The sequence below is a fragment of the Babylonia areolata genome, chromosome 31 (assembly GCF_041734735.1).
Source record: "Babylonia areolata isolate BAREFJ2019XMU chromosome 31, ASM4173473v1, whole genome shotgun sequence".
NCBI lineage: Eukaryota > Metazoa > Mollusca > Gastropoda > Neogastropoda > Buccinidae > Babylonia > Babylonia areolata.
Genome location: NC_134906.1, coordinates 30,539,803 through 30,558,397, shown reverse-complemented (window position 1 = coordinate 30,558,397; position 18,595 = coordinate 30,539,803). Strand labels below are relative to the sequence as shown.

The 18,595-nt window shown below is 46.8% G+C and overlaps 1 protein-coding gene across 2 annotated transcripts in view; it reads right to left on the bottom strand.

The window, feature by feature from the left end:
* Positions 1-9,306: 9,306 nt before the first annotated feature.
* The window catches only part of LOC143276011 (ciliary microtubule inner protein 2B-like), a 32,272-nt gene continuing 22,983 nt past the window's right edge, over positions 9,307-18,595 (bottom strand). For both annotated transcript variants that reach the window (XM_076580386.1, XM_076580387.1), the window contains 6 exons: positions 18,020-18,095; positions 16,161-16,290; positions 14,712-14,939; positions 13,536-13,767; positions 10,952-11,043; positions 9,307-10,545 (listed from right to left, as the gene is read on the bottom strand). In XM_076580386.1, coding sequence (XP_076436501.1) covers positions 10,415-10,545; positions 10,952-11,043; positions 13,536-13,767; positions 14,712-14,939; positions 16,161-16,290; positions 18,020-18,095 — 889 coding nt within the window. In that variant the 3' untranslated portion in view covers positions 9,307-10,414. The remainder of the gene's footprint in view (positions 10,546-10,951; positions 11,044-13,535; positions 13,768-14,711; positions 14,940-16,160; positions 16,291-18,019; positions 18,096-18,595) is intronic.

The following is an 18,595-nucleotide window of genomic DNA, read 5'->3' as shown; positions in this document are numbered from 1 at the left end:
AGTGAACGTTGCACACTGCATTGTGATGTAGTGGAGGTGTGACAAGTGAACGTTGCACAATGCATTGTGATGTAGATGAGGTGTGACAAGTGAACGTTGCACACTGCATTGTGATGTAGTGGAGGTGTGACAAGTGAACGTTGCACACTGCATTGTGATGTAGTGGAGGTGTGACAAGTGAACGTTGCACACTGCATTGTGATGTAGTGGAGGTGTGACAAGTGAACGTTGCACACTGCATTGTGATGTAGATGAGGCGTGACAAGTGAACGTTGCACACTGCATTGTGATGTAGATGAGGCATGACAAGTGAACGTTGCACACTGCATTGTGATGTAGTGGAGGTGTGACAAGTGAAGGTTGCACACTGCATTCTGATGTAGTGGAGGTGTGACAAGTGAACGTTGCACAATGCATTGTGATGTAGATGAGGTGTGACAAGTGAACGTTGCACACTGCATTGTGATGTAGATGAGGCATGACAAGTGAACGTTGCACACTGCATTGTGATGTAGATGAGGCATGACAAGTGAACGTTGCACACTGCATTGTGATGTAGTGGAGGTGTGACAAGTGAACGTTGCACACTGCATTGTGATGTAGTGGAGGTGTGACAAGTGAACGTTGCACAATGCATTGTGATGTAGTGGAGGTGTGACAAGTGAACGTTGCACACTGCATTGTGATGTAGTGGAGGCGTGACAAGTGAACGTTGCACACTGCATTGTGATGTAGATGAGGTGTGACAAGTGAAGGTTGCACACTGCATTGTGATGTAGTGGAGGTGTGACAAGTGAACGTTGCACACTGCATTGTGATGTAGATGAGGTGTGACAAGTGAACGTTGCACACTGCATTGTGATGTAGTGGAGGTGTGACAAGTGAACGTTGCACACTGCATTGTGATGTAGTGGAGGTGTGACAAGTGAACGTTGCACACTGCATTGTGATGTAGTGGAGGTGTGACAAGTGAACGTTGCACACTGCATTGTGATGTAGTGGAGGCGTGACAAGTGAACGTTGCACACTGCATTGTGATGTAGTGGAGGCGTGACAAGTGAACGTTGCACACTGCATTGTGATGTAGTGGAGGCGTGACAAGTGAACGTTGCACACTGCATTGTGATGTAGATGAGGTGTGACAAGTGAACGTTGCACACTGCATTGTGATGTAGTGGAGGCGTGACAAGTGAACGTTGCACACTGCATTGTGATGTAGTGGAGGTGTGACAAGTGAACGTTGCACACTGCATTGTGATGTAGTGGAGGTGTGACAAGTGAACGTTGCACACTGCATTGTGATGTAGTGGAGGTGTGACAAGTGAACGTTGCACACTGCATTGTGATGTAGTGGAGGCGTGACAAGTGAACGTTGCACACTGCATTGTGATGTGACATACATTCCTCCCCCTGTCACTTGTTTTCTGTGCTGAATGAAAATCCGGTGTGATAGTTTGTATGCACCATTTTCTGAACAGAAATTCCAAAGCACCATTTGTTATGCATAATACAGGCAGGGGAACTGTCAGTGGATCTGATGTTTTCAGTGGAAGAGCAGACGATTTCAGAGGGACAAATTTTTTTTTTTTCAGAGGAAGAAGTTTTTTGGGTTCAGAGAAGAAACTGAGTTGTTTGAGCTTTCAGGAGGCCCACAAACCTTAAAAATCACTAATTTTATTTTTGCCAAGGGAGGCTATTGCCCCCCCTGCGCCCCACCAGGGGCCTAAGGCAGCCCCCCCACCCCCCATTCCCTCCCCCTGCCGATTTACAGAGGAAACTCTCCTGGACAATTCCGTCGCCTGATAATATGTTTCACATTGTTTTTTCCCTTCAAACTGCAGGTGCATGTCTTAATGAAGCCTTCCATACCACAAAGTTAGGGAATAAATCTGTCAGAACAAATGTACATACTCAGCTAGCCCAGTCTGCCTTATCATTCCCTTTATTAAATCAGGTCTGATGTATTTAGGTTCATGACAGTTTACCACACAATTGTTCTGATTATGTTTTCAGTTATTCATTAAACAGTTGACTTCTTTAACTGTTATGACAGTTGATTGTAAAACTGTTCACAGTATCCTCTTTTATGTTATCAGCTGTTCATAAAACTGTTCTGATGGTCTGATGGTAAAACTGTTCACAGTATCCTCTCTTATGTTATCAGCTGTTCATAAAACTGTCCTGATGGTGTGATGGTAAAACTGTTCACAGTATCCTCTCTTATGTTATCAGCTGTTCATAAAACTGTTCTGATGGTCTGATGGTAAAACTGTTCACAGTATCCTCTCTTATGTTATCAGCTGTTCATAAACTGTTCTGATGGTGTGATGGTAAAACTGTTCACAGTATCCTCTCTTATGTTATCAGCTGTTCATAAAACTGTTCTGATGGTCTGATGGTAAAACTGTTCACAGTATCCTCTTTTATGTTATCAGCTGTTCATAAAACTGTTCTGATGGTCTGATGGTAAAACTGTTTACTGTATCCTCTTTTATGTTATCAGCTGTTCATAAAACTGTTCTGATGGTAAAACTGTTCAGAGTATCCTCTCTTATGTTATCAGCTGTTCATAAAACTGTTCTGATGGTCTGATGGTAAAACTGTTCACAGTATCCTCTCTTATGTTATCAGCTGTTCATAAAACTGTTCTGATGGTCTGATGGTAAAACTGTTCACAGTATCCTCTCTTATGTTATCAGCTGTTCATAAAACTGTTCTGATGGTCTGATGGTAAAACTGTTTACAGTATCCTCTTTTATGTTATCAGCTGTTCATAAAACTGTCCTGATGGTCTTCATTTCCATCAGTGCTCAGATCTTACTTCTGAATCTTACCGATGACTTGTGTCGCGTTAAAACAGTCCTGCATTTGCTTTGTTTGTTTTAAGACAAGTGGACATTAATTCACTTCCCTGATGGCCTGGAAAGACCAGGGGATCTTTGATCTTCAGTGTATGTTCAAGTGACATGTTCAGTCGATTTCCTTACAACTTGGGGAGTCAGTGGGTTACTGCCCCTGACATACACTGCTGATGCTTGTCATGTCTTGGTGCCCAAATCCATTCCGTGTTTGTTGACTTTGATGTGAAATTTGTTGTTATTGACAGTGCAAATCCAGGATCAAACCTTTTGTTATTACTTGACATTATAAGGATTGAGATGTAATGTATCAACAGCAGAATTTGTCACAAGTTTGAAATTGTCTTCCAGACACTTTGTTGTTGAATTGAACGGACACAGGGTGAATTGAAAGAATGGATGGGGTGAATTGAAAATACATAGGGTGAATTTGTAACTCTGGGAATGAATTGAAAAGTCAGGGTGTGAGAAATTGAACAGTGTGATTTGGACAGATAGGGTTAATTAAAAAGATGTGGTGAATTGAAGAGACAGATGTGAATTGAAAAGATGGGGTGTATTGAAAAGACTGGGGGTGAATAATTGAACAGACAGAGTGAATTGAAAACACAGAGGGTGAATTACTGAACAGAGGGTGAACTGAAGAGACAGGGTGTGAATTGAACAGAGGGTAAATTGAACGGATATGGGTGAATTGAACAGAGGGAAAATTGTACGGACAGGGGTGAATTGAACAGAGGGTAAATTAATGGACTGGGGTGAATTGAACAGAGGGTAAATTGTACGGACAGGGGTGAATTGAACAGAGGGTAAATTGTATGGACAGGGATGAATTGAACAGAGGGTAAATTAACGGACAGGGGTGAATTGAACAGAGGGTAAATTGTACGGACAGGGGTGAATTGAACAGAGGGTAAATTGAATGGACAGGGGTGATTTGAAGAAACAGGGTGAACTCAACAGAATAGAAAGCGGCTGAATCAAACAGATGCTGGATGATGTTGAGGTGAAGACTGAATCAGACAGATGCTGGATGATGTTCAGGTGAAGAATGAATCAGACAGATGCTGGATGATGTTGAAGTGAAGACTGAATCAGACAGATGCTGGATGATGTTCAGGTGAAGAATGAATCAGACAGATGCTGGATGATGTTGAAGTGAAGACTGAATCAGACAGATGCTGGATGATGTTCAGGTGAAGAATGAATCAGACAGATGCTGGATGATGTTCAGGTGAAGACTGAATCAGACAGATGCTGGATGATGTTCAGGTGAAGAATGAATCAGACAGATGCTGGATGATGTTCAGGTGAAGACTGAATCAGACAGATGCTGGATGATGTTGAAGTGAAGACTGAATCAGACAGATGCTGGATGATGTTCAGGTGAAGACTGAATCAGACAGATGCTGGATGATGTTGAAGTGAAGACTGAATCAGACAGATGCTGGATGATGTTGAAGTGAAGACTGAATCAAACAGATGCTGGATGATGTTCAGGTGAAGAATGAATCAGACAGATGCTGGATGATGTTGAAGTGAAGACTGAATCAGACAGATGCTGGATGATGTTGAAGTGAAGACTGAATCAGACAGATGCTGGATGATGTTGAAGTGAAGACTGAATCAAACAGATGCTGGATGATGTTCAGGTGAAGAATGAATCAAACAGATGCTGGATGATGTTCAGGTGAAGACTGAATCAGACAGATGCTGGATGATGTTGAAGTGAAGACTGAATCAGACAGATGCTGGATGATGTTCAGGTGAAGAATGAATCAGACAGATGCTGGATGATGTTGAAGTGAAGACTGAATCAGACAGATGCTGGATGATGTTCAGGTGAAGAATGAATCAGACAGATGCTGGATGATGTTGAAGTGAAGAATGAATCAGACAGATGCTGGATGATGTTCAGGTGAAGAATGATCCAGCTAGAAAAGACATGCAACAAAGTTCACTGCGAATAATACATCAACAAACGCTCAAATGTGTGTGTGTGAGAGAGAGAGTGTGTGTGCGTGCGTGCGTGCATGTCTCTGTGTGTGTGTGCATGTGTGAGTAAGCACAAGTTTTTATTTTGATATGCACTTTTATGTATCCTAATTTCTACTGTATCTGTGTGTATGATTTTCGATTTATTTTTGTACCTTGTTATGTACAATCCCCTCCAATATTCCTTGTGACCCCGGTACACTTGGTAATAAAGTCATATTCTATTCTGTATTCTATTCTACAAAACCAGTCTGTCACAATGATCTGGAGCATTGTATTGATGTCAGCAGACGGATCATGTTATCATTCATGTATGGAGCTTGTACTACTGTTGGTGAATTTCTAGTGTGATAAGTGAAAGTTTATTTCTGGGGGGTAAAATTCAAAATTAAAAAAAAATATATATATATAACAAGAAAAAGGGAGTAAAGTGAAGGAGTGTGGACAGTGTTTTCCCTGGAAATGAATCTTGACATTGAAGACAAATAATCATGAAATACATTGATAATAATGAGCCCATTACAGCTTGTATGTGTATGTGTGTGTGTGTGTACTTTGCATGCACACACATGCACGTCTGTCCCTTGCCATAGAACAAACTATATTACTGAATTGATTATTTTTTCAGTGGGATGTTTAGAACTGAAAATCATAATATATTATGGTCATATGGAATGCAGTTTGTGTTGTCTACTTTTTCTCTCCTGTCTTTATAATGATTTGGAACCTATTTGATCAATTGTTATAAGTTTCTAATTACATTGAACAGTGATGTTTTAGATGAAAATGTTATCTGTCTTTGTCATGCTGGCATTAAATACATTTTAAAAGCTTGTTTTCTCTGCGTGTTGAGAGAGCGGGAACTTGAACTCAAATGTTGTTGTTTAGGGCAAAAGGATAAGCTACAAGCTTATTTTCACCTTGCTCTCACAACAACAATGAGAGAGAGAGAGAGAGAGAGAGAGAGAGAGAGAGCATACACTGAACTGCAAAATGTAAATTCATTCATTATCATATGTTTATTTAAATCTTCTGACAGCTTTTTGCGTTGAAATGAATATACAAAATAAAATAAAGTTCTAGCATTGAAGTGAGTTTACAAATGTACATGTATATTTAAATAAATCATATAAAATATACGTTTATAAACAAAAGGGTTCAAAACAATGGAATGAAATATTAAGGTAAGGCTCCTTGGAGTTATAAGTCACATACAAAAAATGGATGTACCAAGCAATCTTCTTTCTTACCATTTTTACTGCTGATAAAAAGTAGTGTAAAGGAAATGTTCATGAATTTGCACAATATGTCTGTCATGAATTCACACTATGTCAGTGGTCCATAACTGATATGAAACAGATTGTAACACAGGAAACATATCTGTAGTTTGCAACACCACAGCAGGCTTGCAATGCACTTTCCCTGTGTGAAACGACCCTTAGACATCCAACACACACCGTCTGCACAAGTTGCAGCACATGAACATGCCAATGGGTTACTTACCCTGTGTAAGCGTTGTCTCATGGAGACTGTTGGAAGGGAACTAACCCACCGCAATGTTCACACTGCAAATGCCAGACTGGCTGTTGACTCACCCATAGACATGATTCATGCAAAATTAACTCCACAGCAGTCAAAAGCAATGTACCTGCTAAAACCAGCCTGATGGTTTACGGGCTGCTCCTGGGAAGACTTGATTTGATCTGTGCTCAAATGTTGTGATCAAGTACCACAACCTGAGCTGAATCCCCACACACAGACCACAGGCTGGTCACCTGACTTTGTCACCAACCCGTGTCACAGTGACTGAAACAGGACTCCACAGGGGGCACAACTCACCACCACAGTGAAACAGGACTCCACAGGGGGCACAACTCACCACCACAGTGAAACAAGACTCCACAAGGGGCACAACTCACCACCACAGTGAAACAGGACTCTACAGGGGGCACAACTCACCACCACACTGAAACAGGACTCCACAAGGGGCACAACTCACCACCACAGTGAAACAGGACTCCACAAGGGGCACAACTCACCACCACACTGAAACAGGACTCCACAAGGGGCACAACTCACCACCACAGTGAAACAGGACTCCACAGGGGGCACAACTCACCACCACAGTGACTGAAACAGGACTCCACAGGGGGCACAACTCACCACCACACTGAAACAGGACCCCACAGGGGGCACAACTCACCACCACAGTGAAACAGGACTCCACAAGGGGCACAACTCACCACCACAGTGAAACAGGACTCCACAGGGGGCACAACTCACCACCACACTGAAACAGGACTCCACAAGGGGCACAACTCACCACCACAGTGAAACAGGACTCCACAGGGGGCGTAACTCACCACCACACTGAAACAGGACTCCACAGGGGGCACAACTCACCACCACACTGAAACAGGACTCCACAGGGGGCACAACTCACCACCACAGTGAAACAGGACTCCACAAGGGGCACAACCCACCACCACACTGAAACAGGACTCCACAGGGGGCACAACTCTCCCAACAGTGAATGAAACAGGATATGACAAGGGGATCAACTCCAACACCACCCACTTTAGCAACACGCAGTTTCAGTGCAGCGGCAAATGGTTAAGACGCTAGTCTGCCGATACAGTTTGAGGGTCTGGGATTGACTCCCCGTCTTGGCCTTTCTCCCAAGTCTGGAAAATCAAATTCAGAGTCCAGTCACTCGGTTAAATCGAGGTCACGTGTGCAGCGCGCACGGAAAAAGATTCCATGGCAACAAAACTGTTATCCTCTGGCAAATTCTGTAGAAGAAATACACTCTGATAAGTGCTCAAATACACAGGCATACACTTAAGGCCTGGTCTTATATTATGCTGCTGTCCGGCAGATGTTGTGCAGTGTATATAGCTTTGTCCCAACTCCTTGACAAAAGAAACTCCTCTGACAAGAGCATCAGGACAGCACAGGGCGAATCATGCGACATGGCGCTTTGTGACATGAAATAATGGTGGAGATGGGACAACAACAGCACGGCTGTTTCAGTTGGACAACAGATATTTGAAAGGACAATTGTGACATTTGGAGGTACGGAAGATGAAGGACAATGATACTGTCTTGGTAGGACACTGCAGACATTTGAAAGGACAGCAATGATACTGTCTTGGTAGGACACTGGAGACATTTGAAAGGACAGCAATGATACTGTCTTGGTAGGACAATGATACTGTCTTGGTAGGACACTGGAGACATTTGAAAGGACAGCAATGATACTGTCTTGGTAGGACAATGATACTGTCTTGGTAGGCCACTGGAGACATTTGAAAGGACAGCAATGATACTGTCTTGGTAGGACAATGATACTGTCTTGGTAGGCCACTGGAGACATTTGAAAGGACAACAATGATACTGTCTTGGTAGGACACTGGAGACATTTGAAAGGACAGTGATACTGTCTTGGTAGGACACTGGAGACATTTGAAAGGACAACAATGATACTGTCTTGGTAGGACACTGGAGACATTTGAAAGGACAGTGATACTGTCTTGGTAGGACACTGGAGACATTTGAAAGGACAGTGATACTGTCTTGGTAGGACACTGGAGACATTTGAAAGGACAGTGATACTGTCTTGGTAGGACACTGGAGACATTTGAAAGGACAGTGATACTGTCTTGGTAGGACACTGCAGACATCTGAAAGGACAACAGTGATACTGTCTTGGTAGGACACTGCAGACATTTGAAAGGACAGTGATACTGTCTTGGTAGGACACTGGAGACATTTGAAAGGACAGTGATACTGTCTTGGTAGGACACTGGAGACATTTGAAAGGACAGTGATACTGTCTTGGTAGGACACTTCAGACATTTGAAAGGACAACAGTGATACTGTCTTGGTAGGACACTGCAGACATTTGAAAGGACAGTGATACTGTCTTGGTAGGACACTGGAGACATTTGAAAGGACAGTGATACTGTCTTGGTAGGACACTGGAGACATTTGAAAGGACAACAGTGATACTGTCTTGGTAGGACACTGCAGACATTTGAAAGGACAGCAATGATACTGTCTTGGTAGGACACTGCAGACATTTGAAAGGACAACAATGATACTGTCTTGGTAGGACACTGCAGACATTTGAAAGGACAACAATGATACTGTCTTGGTAGGACACTGCAGACATTTGAAAGGACAGCAATGATACTGTCTTGGTAGGACAATGATACTGTCTTGGTAGGACACTGCAGACATTTGAAAGGACAGCAATGATACTGTCTTGGTAGGACAATGATACTGTCTTGGTAGGACACTGCAGACATTTGAAAGGACAGCAATGATACTGTCTTGGTAGGACAATGATACTGTCTTGGTAGGCCACTGGAGACATTTGAAAGGACAACAATGATACTGTCTTGGTAGGACAATGATACTGTCTTGGTAGGACAATGATACTGTCTTGGTAGGACAATGATACTGTCTTGGTAGGACACTGCAGACATTTGAAAGGACAGCAATGATACTGTCTTGGTAGGACAATGATACTGTCTTGGTAGGACACTGCAGACATTTGAAAGGACAGCAGAGGCAGGACAATAAGATCATTTTGGTCGGACAACAGACATACTGTCTGGACAGGACAATGTTGACATGACAAGTTTGTTTCGGTTTGACAACATGGAGACGGGAAAAGATCACTCTGAAGGGACAATGCAAACAAGACAACAGCATAATTATCTTGGCACACAACAACGACAACAGCACGACCATATAGACACTGCGTCTAGCAGGGCACAACGGGTCTAGAGTTCTAACAGGGCACAATGGGTCTAGGGTTCTAGCAGGGCACAACAGGTCTAGGGTTCTAGCAGGGCACAATGGGTCTAGGGTTCTAGCAGGGCACAATGGGTCTAGCAGGGCACACTGGGTCTAGCAGGCCACAACGGGTCTAGGGTTCTAGCAGGGCACACTGGGTCTAGCAGGGCACAACGGGTCTTGGGTTCTAGCAGGGCACAACGGGTCTAGCAGGGCACACTGGGTCTAGCAGGGCACAACAGGTCTAGGGTTCTAGCAGGGCACAATGGGTCTAGCAGGGCACAATGGGTCTAGCAGGGCACAACGGGTCTAGGGGTCTAGCAGGGCACAACAGGTCTAGCAGGCCACAACGGGTCTAGGGTTCTAGCAGGGCACAATGGGTCTAGCAGGGCACAACGGGTCTAGGGTTCTAGCACGGCACAACGGGTATAGGGTTCTAACAGGGCACAACGGGTCTAGGGTTCTAACAGGGCACAATGGGTCTAGGGTTCTAGCAGGGCACAATGGGTCTAGCAGGGCACAATGGGTCTAGGGGTCTCGCAGGGCACAACGGGTCTAGCAGGGCACAACGGGTCTAGCAGGGCACAACGGGCCTAGGGTTCTAGCAGGGCACAACGGGTCTAGGGTTCTAACAGGGCACAACGGGTCTAGCAGGCCACAACGGGTCTAGCAGGGCACAATGGGTCTAGCAGGGCACAACGGGTCCAGGAGTCTAGCAGGGCACAATGGGTCCAGCAGGGCACATCTGGTCCAGGAGTCTAGCAGGGCACAATGGGTCTAGGTCGGGGCAGCGTCTTGACGTAGGCAGCGTAGTTGGACATACCATGGCTGCACGCCTCCAGTCCACGAGTGGCATCGCCGTACGTCTTGCCGAACACAAACTTCTTCTCTGTCAGCAAAGGAGAAACAAATGACACCACATGTGTGCACAAACACGTGATATACACACAGCCACACACACAAACACGTGACATACACACTGCCATACACACAAACACGTGACATACACACTGCCATACACAGCTACACACACAAACACGTGATATACACACAGCCACACACACAAACACGTGACATACACACTGCCATACACACAAACACGTGACATACACACTGCCATACACAGCTACACACACAAACACGTAATATACACACAGCCACACACACAAACACGTGATATACACACAGCCACACACACAAACACGTGATATACACACTGCCATACACAGCTACACACACAAACATGTTCACACACAAAGGGTGCGTTCATACAAAACACAGACGCGGAGACTCACGCGGCACATATCCGGTGTACTTGGGAATCATACCACCCCTGTGATACAGCTTGTGGTTGTATGGATCCTGGGTCACCATGTCCGACCACACTCTGCCACACACACACACACACACAGACTTCATTGTGTGCCAGCACAGAAAGTGAATAACACAACTGGTTCGGCCAAGTCAATGTCTTCATTTGTTTGGTACACCTATTGTTTTCTTTATGGCGTTCTCTCTCTGTCTCTCTCTCTCTCTCTCTCTCTCTCTCTCTCTCTCTCCTACATACACACAGTGTCACTATACACCCACACACTTGTCTCTCTCTCTCACACACACACACACACTGTTACATTCATTTTCACACACACACACACACACACACACACACACACACACACACACACACACACACTTCCAAAAACTCCCCTCCACACCCTCATCACATTAATGCAAGTAATTTTTTGAACACATGCGCACACACTCGATTCATTCACACACAAAAAAAACATGTTAAACCCTCCCCAAGTGACGCCCCGATCCTACACCACCCAACTTCCCTCTCAAACACCACATCTTCCTACACCACCATGACCTCCAACACCACATCTTCCTACACCACCATCACCTCCAACACAACATCTTCCTACACCACCATCACCTCCAACACAACATCTTCCAACACCACCATGACCTACAACACCACATCTTCCTACACCACCATCACCTCCAACACAACATCTTCCTACACCACCATCACCTCCAACACCGCATCTTCCTACACCACCATCACCTCCAACACAACATCTTCCTACACCACCATCACCTCCAACACAGCATCTTCCTACACCACCATCACCTCCAACACCGCATCTTCCTACACCACCATCACCTCCAACACCACATCTTCCTACACCACCATCACCTCCAACACCGCATCTTCCTACACCACCATGACCTACAACACCACATCTTCCTACACCACCATCACCTCCAACACCGCATCTTCCTACACCACCATGACCTACAACACCACATCCTCCTACACCACTATCACCCCCACCCTACCATCACCCCCACCCCACCCCACCCTTCTCTATCACCCACACCGAACCATCACCCCCACCACACCACACAACACCCTTCTCTATCACCCCCACCCTATCATCGCCCCCACCCCACCCCACCCCACCACACCCTTCTCTATCACCCCCACCACACCCCACCCTTCTCTATCACCCCCACCCCACCCTTCTCTATCACCCCCACCACACCACACCACACACCCTTCTCTATCACCCCCACCACACCACACCACACCCTTCTCTATCACCCCCACCACACCACACCCTTCTCTATCACCCCCACCACACCCCACCCTTCTCTATCACCCCCACCACACCCCACCACACCCTTCTCTATCACCCACACCCCACCCACCCACCCTTCTCTATCACCCCACCCCACCACACCCTTCTCTATCACCGCCACCCACCCACCACACCCTTCTCTATCACCCCCCACCCCACCACACCCTTCTCTATCACCCCCACCCCACCCTTCTCTATCACCCCCACCCCACCCCACCCTTCTCTATCACCCCCATCCCACCCCACCCTTCTCTATCACCCCACCCCACCCCACCCTTCTCTATCACCCCCCACCCCACCCTTCTCTATCACCCCCACCCCACCACACCCTTCTCTATCACCCCCACCCCACCCCACCCTTCTCTATCACCCCCATCCCACCACACCCTTCTCTATCACCCCCACCACACCCTTCTCTATCACCCCCACCCCACCCCACCCTTCTCTATCACCCCCATCCCACCCCACCCTTCTCTATCACCCCCATCCCACCACACCCTTCTCTATCACCCCCACCACACCCTTCTCTATCACCCCCACCCCACCCCACCCTTCTCTATCACCCCACCCCACCACACCCTTCTCTATCACCCCCACCCCACCCCACCCTTCTCTATCACCCCCACCCCACCACACCCTTCTCTATCACCCCCACCACACCCTTCTCTATCACCCCCACCCCACCACACCCTTCTCTATCACCCCCCCACCCCCACCCTTCTCTATCACCCCCATCCACACCACACCCTTCTCTATCACCCCCACCACACCACACCCTTCTCTATCACCCCCACCACACCACACCCTTCTCTATCACCCCCCCACACCCCACCACACCCTTCTCTATCACCCCCACCACACCCACCACACCCTTCTCTATCACCCCCACCACACCCCACCCTTCTCTATCACCCCCCCATCCCACCACACCCTTCTCTATCACCCCCACCCCACCCTTCTCTATCACCCCCACCCCACCACACCCTTCTCTATCACCCACACCCCCACCACCCTTCTCTATCACCCCCACCCCACCACACCCTTCTCTATCACCCCCACCCCACCACACCCTTCTCTATCACCCCCACCCCATCCCACCACACCCTTCTCTATCACCCCCCACCCTACCATCACCCCCACCCCACTCCACCACACCCTTCTCTATCACCCACACCCTTCTCTATCACCCCCACCCAACCATCACCCCCACCCACCCCCCTCCGTTACTGACTTCCTGTTGGTGGTGTAGCCGTCCTGCAGGGGGACGGGCACGCTGTGTCTCTGTGAGGGACGCAGCTCTTTCTCCGGCCCGAAGAACTTCTCCTGGTCATGGCCGAACCAGTTGAGTCCCTGCTGGGCCCGCCGCGTGTAGCTCTTGCCCAGGCCGATCTGTGTGGGGTTGACTCGGGGCACGAACCCCATGTAGCCCGGGATCGGGGCCTCGTATTTCCCCTTGTGGTCCTCTGTGGGGGAGGGGAGAGGGTGTGAGGGGTGAGTTCACTTTATACACAGTTCACAAACAGTTATGGTCCTCTGTGGGGGAGTGGAGAGGGTGTGGGGGTGGGTTCACTTTATATATACAGTTCACAAACAGTTGCGGTCCTCTGTGGGGTAGAGGAGAGGGTGTGGGGGTGGGTTCACTTTATATACACGGTTCAGAAACAGTTATGGTCCTCTGTGGGGGAGGGGAGAGGGTGTGGGGGTGGGTTCACTTTATACACAGTTCACAGTTGCGGTCCTCTGTGGGGGAGGGGAGAGGGTGTGGGGGTGGGTTCACTTTATACACAGTTGCGGTCCTCTGTGGGGGAGGGGAAAGGGTGTGTTCACTTTATACACAGTTCACAGTTGCGGTCCTCTGTGGGGGAGGGGAGAGGGTGTGGGGGTGAGTTCACTTTATATATACAGTTCACAAACAGTTGCGGTCCTCTGTGGGGGAGGGGAGAGGGTGTGGAAGTGGTTTCACTTTATACACAGTTCACAAACAGTTGCGGTCCTCTGTGGGGTAGAGGAGAGGGTGTGGGGGTGGGTTCACTTTATATACACGGTTCAGAAACAGTTATGGTCCTCTGTGGGGGAGGGGAGAGTGTGTGGGGGTGAGTTCACTTTATACACAGTTAACAAACAGTTATGGTCCTCTGTGGGGAAGGGTGGGGGTGGGAGGGGAGAGGGTGTGGGGGTGGGTTCACTTTATACACAGTTCACAAACAGTTATGGTCCTCTCCAACACACTCACGCCATCACTACACAACACTTTTCCTTCCCCCACCCCACCCCCACACCAGAATGCCCCCCCCCCCCCTTATCACCCACACACACACCCTCACCTCCACCCCAACACACTCACGTCACAACTACACCCCTCCCCGCAACCCCCCCCCGCCCCCATCTCTCCCTGCTGGCCACTGACCTCTGAGGATGGGGGTGATGGGGTGTCGATCACGGTAGAGGTCGAGGTGGTCCCGCACCACAGGGTCATGGGAGATGGCGGTCAGGCGGGGGTAGGCCGAGGTCTGCAGGTTCAGTTCCTTCATGTTGGCCAGGTGGTTGTCCCGGTTGGTGGTGAACTCGTCGATGCACCTGTCCGACTCCTGCTTGTATGTGTTGCCGAACTCGAACGGACCGCGTGGCACGTACCCTGCGGCCAGCCAAAGCGCACACGCACACACACACACACGAAAAAAAACACCCTTTCACCTTTTACGTTCGTCAGGGTAGCAATTTCGTATTCACTGTGTCTAGTGTTCAGCACAGCAAGGCAGGGCCCAGTCCTCTCCTTCCGCCTGTTTTAACCTTCTCCAAGTGTCAGGTATCCATCCACACCTGGGTGGAGTGAGGAACATCGGAGTAAAGTACCTTTCCCAAGGACACAACACCATGCCGAAACAGGGCCTCGAACCCTGATCACTGGTGAACACTGGACCACAAGTCCAGCGCCTGACTGACCTTCCATGAATGGAAATTGATAGTATTAAAACTTGATTTTTGAACTGCACAGAACTGAACAAGACGTTGGTCTTTTTTTTTTTTTTTTAAACATTTTTTTAATTCCATTTTGGTAGGTTGACATTTTACAACAACAACAGCATCTTAATGGACATTTATAAAGAAGAAAAAAACAACAACAAAGAACAAAAAACAAACAAACAAACACCATAAATACTTGGATAGAAACAGCCAAGCAGCTGGATTATACACTGGTTGGTTATCATCATGGAGTATTATCATTCATTTCTTAAGATCTTACACAAGCTGTCAAGGAATACAAACTGTCAAGTATCTTAGAACACGTTTACGGAAAGTGAACACCTCAATCATTTCTTATGAATATCAATAAAAAGAAAATAAATATGGATGGTTATTTTTCGTTAATCATGAACAGGTTACTAATCATTTGTGATCAATAATTTGTAAGGCAGCCATCTGGCAGAGAAAATGGTATGGTTAAAGTTAATATATGCATTATATTCTTCAATTCTATATCGAGTTTTTAATTTGTTCAAAAAAACTGATATTTGTGGAAGGCTGTCTTCAATTTTACATAAATATAAGTAATACTTTGCAAACAATATTATAAAACACAAAACAGCATCAGTTGTTATTGTCACATCATTAAGACGTTGGTCTTTGTTCTAACTGACCATTCAACAATATTACTGATGGGAAGTCATCCCTGAAATGTCCACCCACAAACACATGGCATTAAACTCTCCTCCAGTCCCCAAACACACACACACACAAACACATACACATCAGCAGACACACACACGCGCACACACACCCGCAGACACAGACACACGAACACACACACACATACACTTTCACACACACACACACACGCACACAGAAGCACACTGACCAGTGTAGCCAGGCACCATATTCTCCGTGTACTTGTTGTCCCCGGTAGCTCTGGGGATGGACATTTTGACGGGGGGCTGGTCAGGTTCCATCACCCCAATGGGAGGGGCGTCATGCAGGTAGCCATACTCCTGAAACATACACCTGTGTCATGGGAGGGACGTCATGCAGGTAGCCATACTCCTGAAACATACACCTGTGTCATGGGAGGGAGGGGCGTCATGCAGGTAGCCATACTCCTGAAACACACACCTGTGTCATGGGAGGGACGTCATGCAGGTAGCCATACTCCTGAAACATACACCTGTGTCATGGGAGGGACGTCATGCAGGTAGCCATACTCCTGAAACATACACCTGTGTCATGGGAGGCACGTCATGCAGGTAGCCATACTCCTGAAACACACACCTGTGTCATTCTCAAGATGCCATCATCACCTGTCACACTTTGTGTCACTGTAGAGGGAAGGTACTGTAAAGGGAAAGTATTGTTGAGGAAGGTTCTGTAGAGGGAAGGTTCTGTAGAGGGAAGGTTTTGTTGAGGAAAGGTACTGTAGAGGGAAGGTTCTGTAGAGGGAAGGTACTGTAGAGGGAAGGTTCTGTAGAGGGAAGGTTCTGTTGAGGAAAGGTACTGTAGAGGGAAGGTACTGTAGAAGGAAGGTACTGTAGAGGGAAGGTTCTGTTGAGGAAAGGTACTGTAGAGGGAAGGTACTGTAGAGGGAAGGTACTGTAGAGGGAAGGTAATGTTGAGGAAGGTACTGTAGAGGGAAGGTACTGTAGAGGGAAGGTACTGTAGAGGGAAGGTACTGTAGAGGGAAGGTACTGTAGAGGGAAGGTACTGTAGAGGGAAGGTACTGTAGAGGGAAGGTTCTGTAGAGGGAAGGTTCTGTGGAGGGAAGGTACTGTAGAGGGAAGGTACTGTAGAGGGAAGGTTCTGTGGACGGAAGGTTCTGTAGAGGAAAGGTACTGTAGAGGGAAGGTACTGTAGAGGGAAGGTACTGTAGTGGGAAGGTACTGTTGAGGTAAGGTAATGTTGAGGAAGGTACTGTAGAGGGAAGGTACTGTTGAGGTAAGGTAATGTTGAGGAAGGTACTGTTGAGGGAAGGTACTGTAGAGGGAAGGTACTGTAGAGGGAAGGTACTGTTGAGGGAAGGTACTGTAGAGGGAAGGTACTGTAGAGGGAAGGTTCTGTGGAGGGAAGGTTCTGTTGAGGGAAGGTACTGTAGAGGGAAGGTACTGTAGTGGGAAGGTACTGTAGAGGAAAGGTACTGTAGAGGGAAGGTACTGTTGAGGGAAGGTACTGTTGAGGAAGGTACTGTAGAGGAAAGGTTCTGTGGCGGGAAGGTTCTGTAGAGGAAAGGTACTGTAGAGGGAAGGTACTGTTGAGGAAGGTACTGTTGAGGAAGTGAAACAGAGAGTAAGACTGAAAGAAACAAATGGACTGCCAACATTGCAGATTGGACGGGAAAACCACTTGCAGAGATCCTGGCTTTGACACACAACCAACAGCTGAATAAAAAAATGATTTCCTCCTTTCATATTACCAAACTAAATTCATGCTCTTTATTTCACGAAGAACACTTATCGAGGCGATGAGAGAGAGAGAGAGAGAGAGAGAGAGAGAGAGAGAGAGAGAGACAGACAGACAGAGAGAGAGACAGAGAGAGAGAGAGAGGAGGAATAGACAGACATAGAGAGATAGAGAGAGAGAGAGATTTAGATTCAGATTCAGAGAGAATCTGAGAGAGAGAGAGAGAGAGAGAGAGAGAGAGAGAGAGAGAGAGAGAGAGAGAGAGAGAGAGAGAGGGTGAGAGAGATTGTATATGTGTGTGTTGTGATTGATGTGAGTTGTCATGGTTACCTTGTAGAGATCACTGGTGTCATCCCCATAGGTGTGACCCACTCGATACTTCATCTGAGGAATGTAGCCACGGTACCTGTGGTACACACACACACACACAAATACACACGCATGCACGCACACAAACATACAGAAATGGACATACTGGATGACAATATTTTTACAATTTTTATATCATTTATATGAAACATTAAATGTTCAAAGATGTCTTATATGTCTTATTCAATCCAAATTAAAACAGCACAGCAAAAGTCAGCATTTCCTCTGATTCCCAGTAGATACCAGTTACGTTAGCTGCACTTCTCTTACTGGCCTTAGGTCTAAAATGCAGATGTAAAAGTATCCGATTTCACTGCTTCTTAAAGCCACAAAGTGTGTTATCATATCTTCATGACCGGCATTTGCAACCAATGCTACTTGTACTATAACTCTTTTACTGACTTTTCTTCCAGATCTAAAGCTGAAGTGTGTGAAGACAGTGAAGGGGCATGTTGTGATGTCCGTTTTTGAAATACTGATCCAATTCTATAATGATTTGTAAAAATAAATGTGTGGTGGTTGGAAACACACACACAC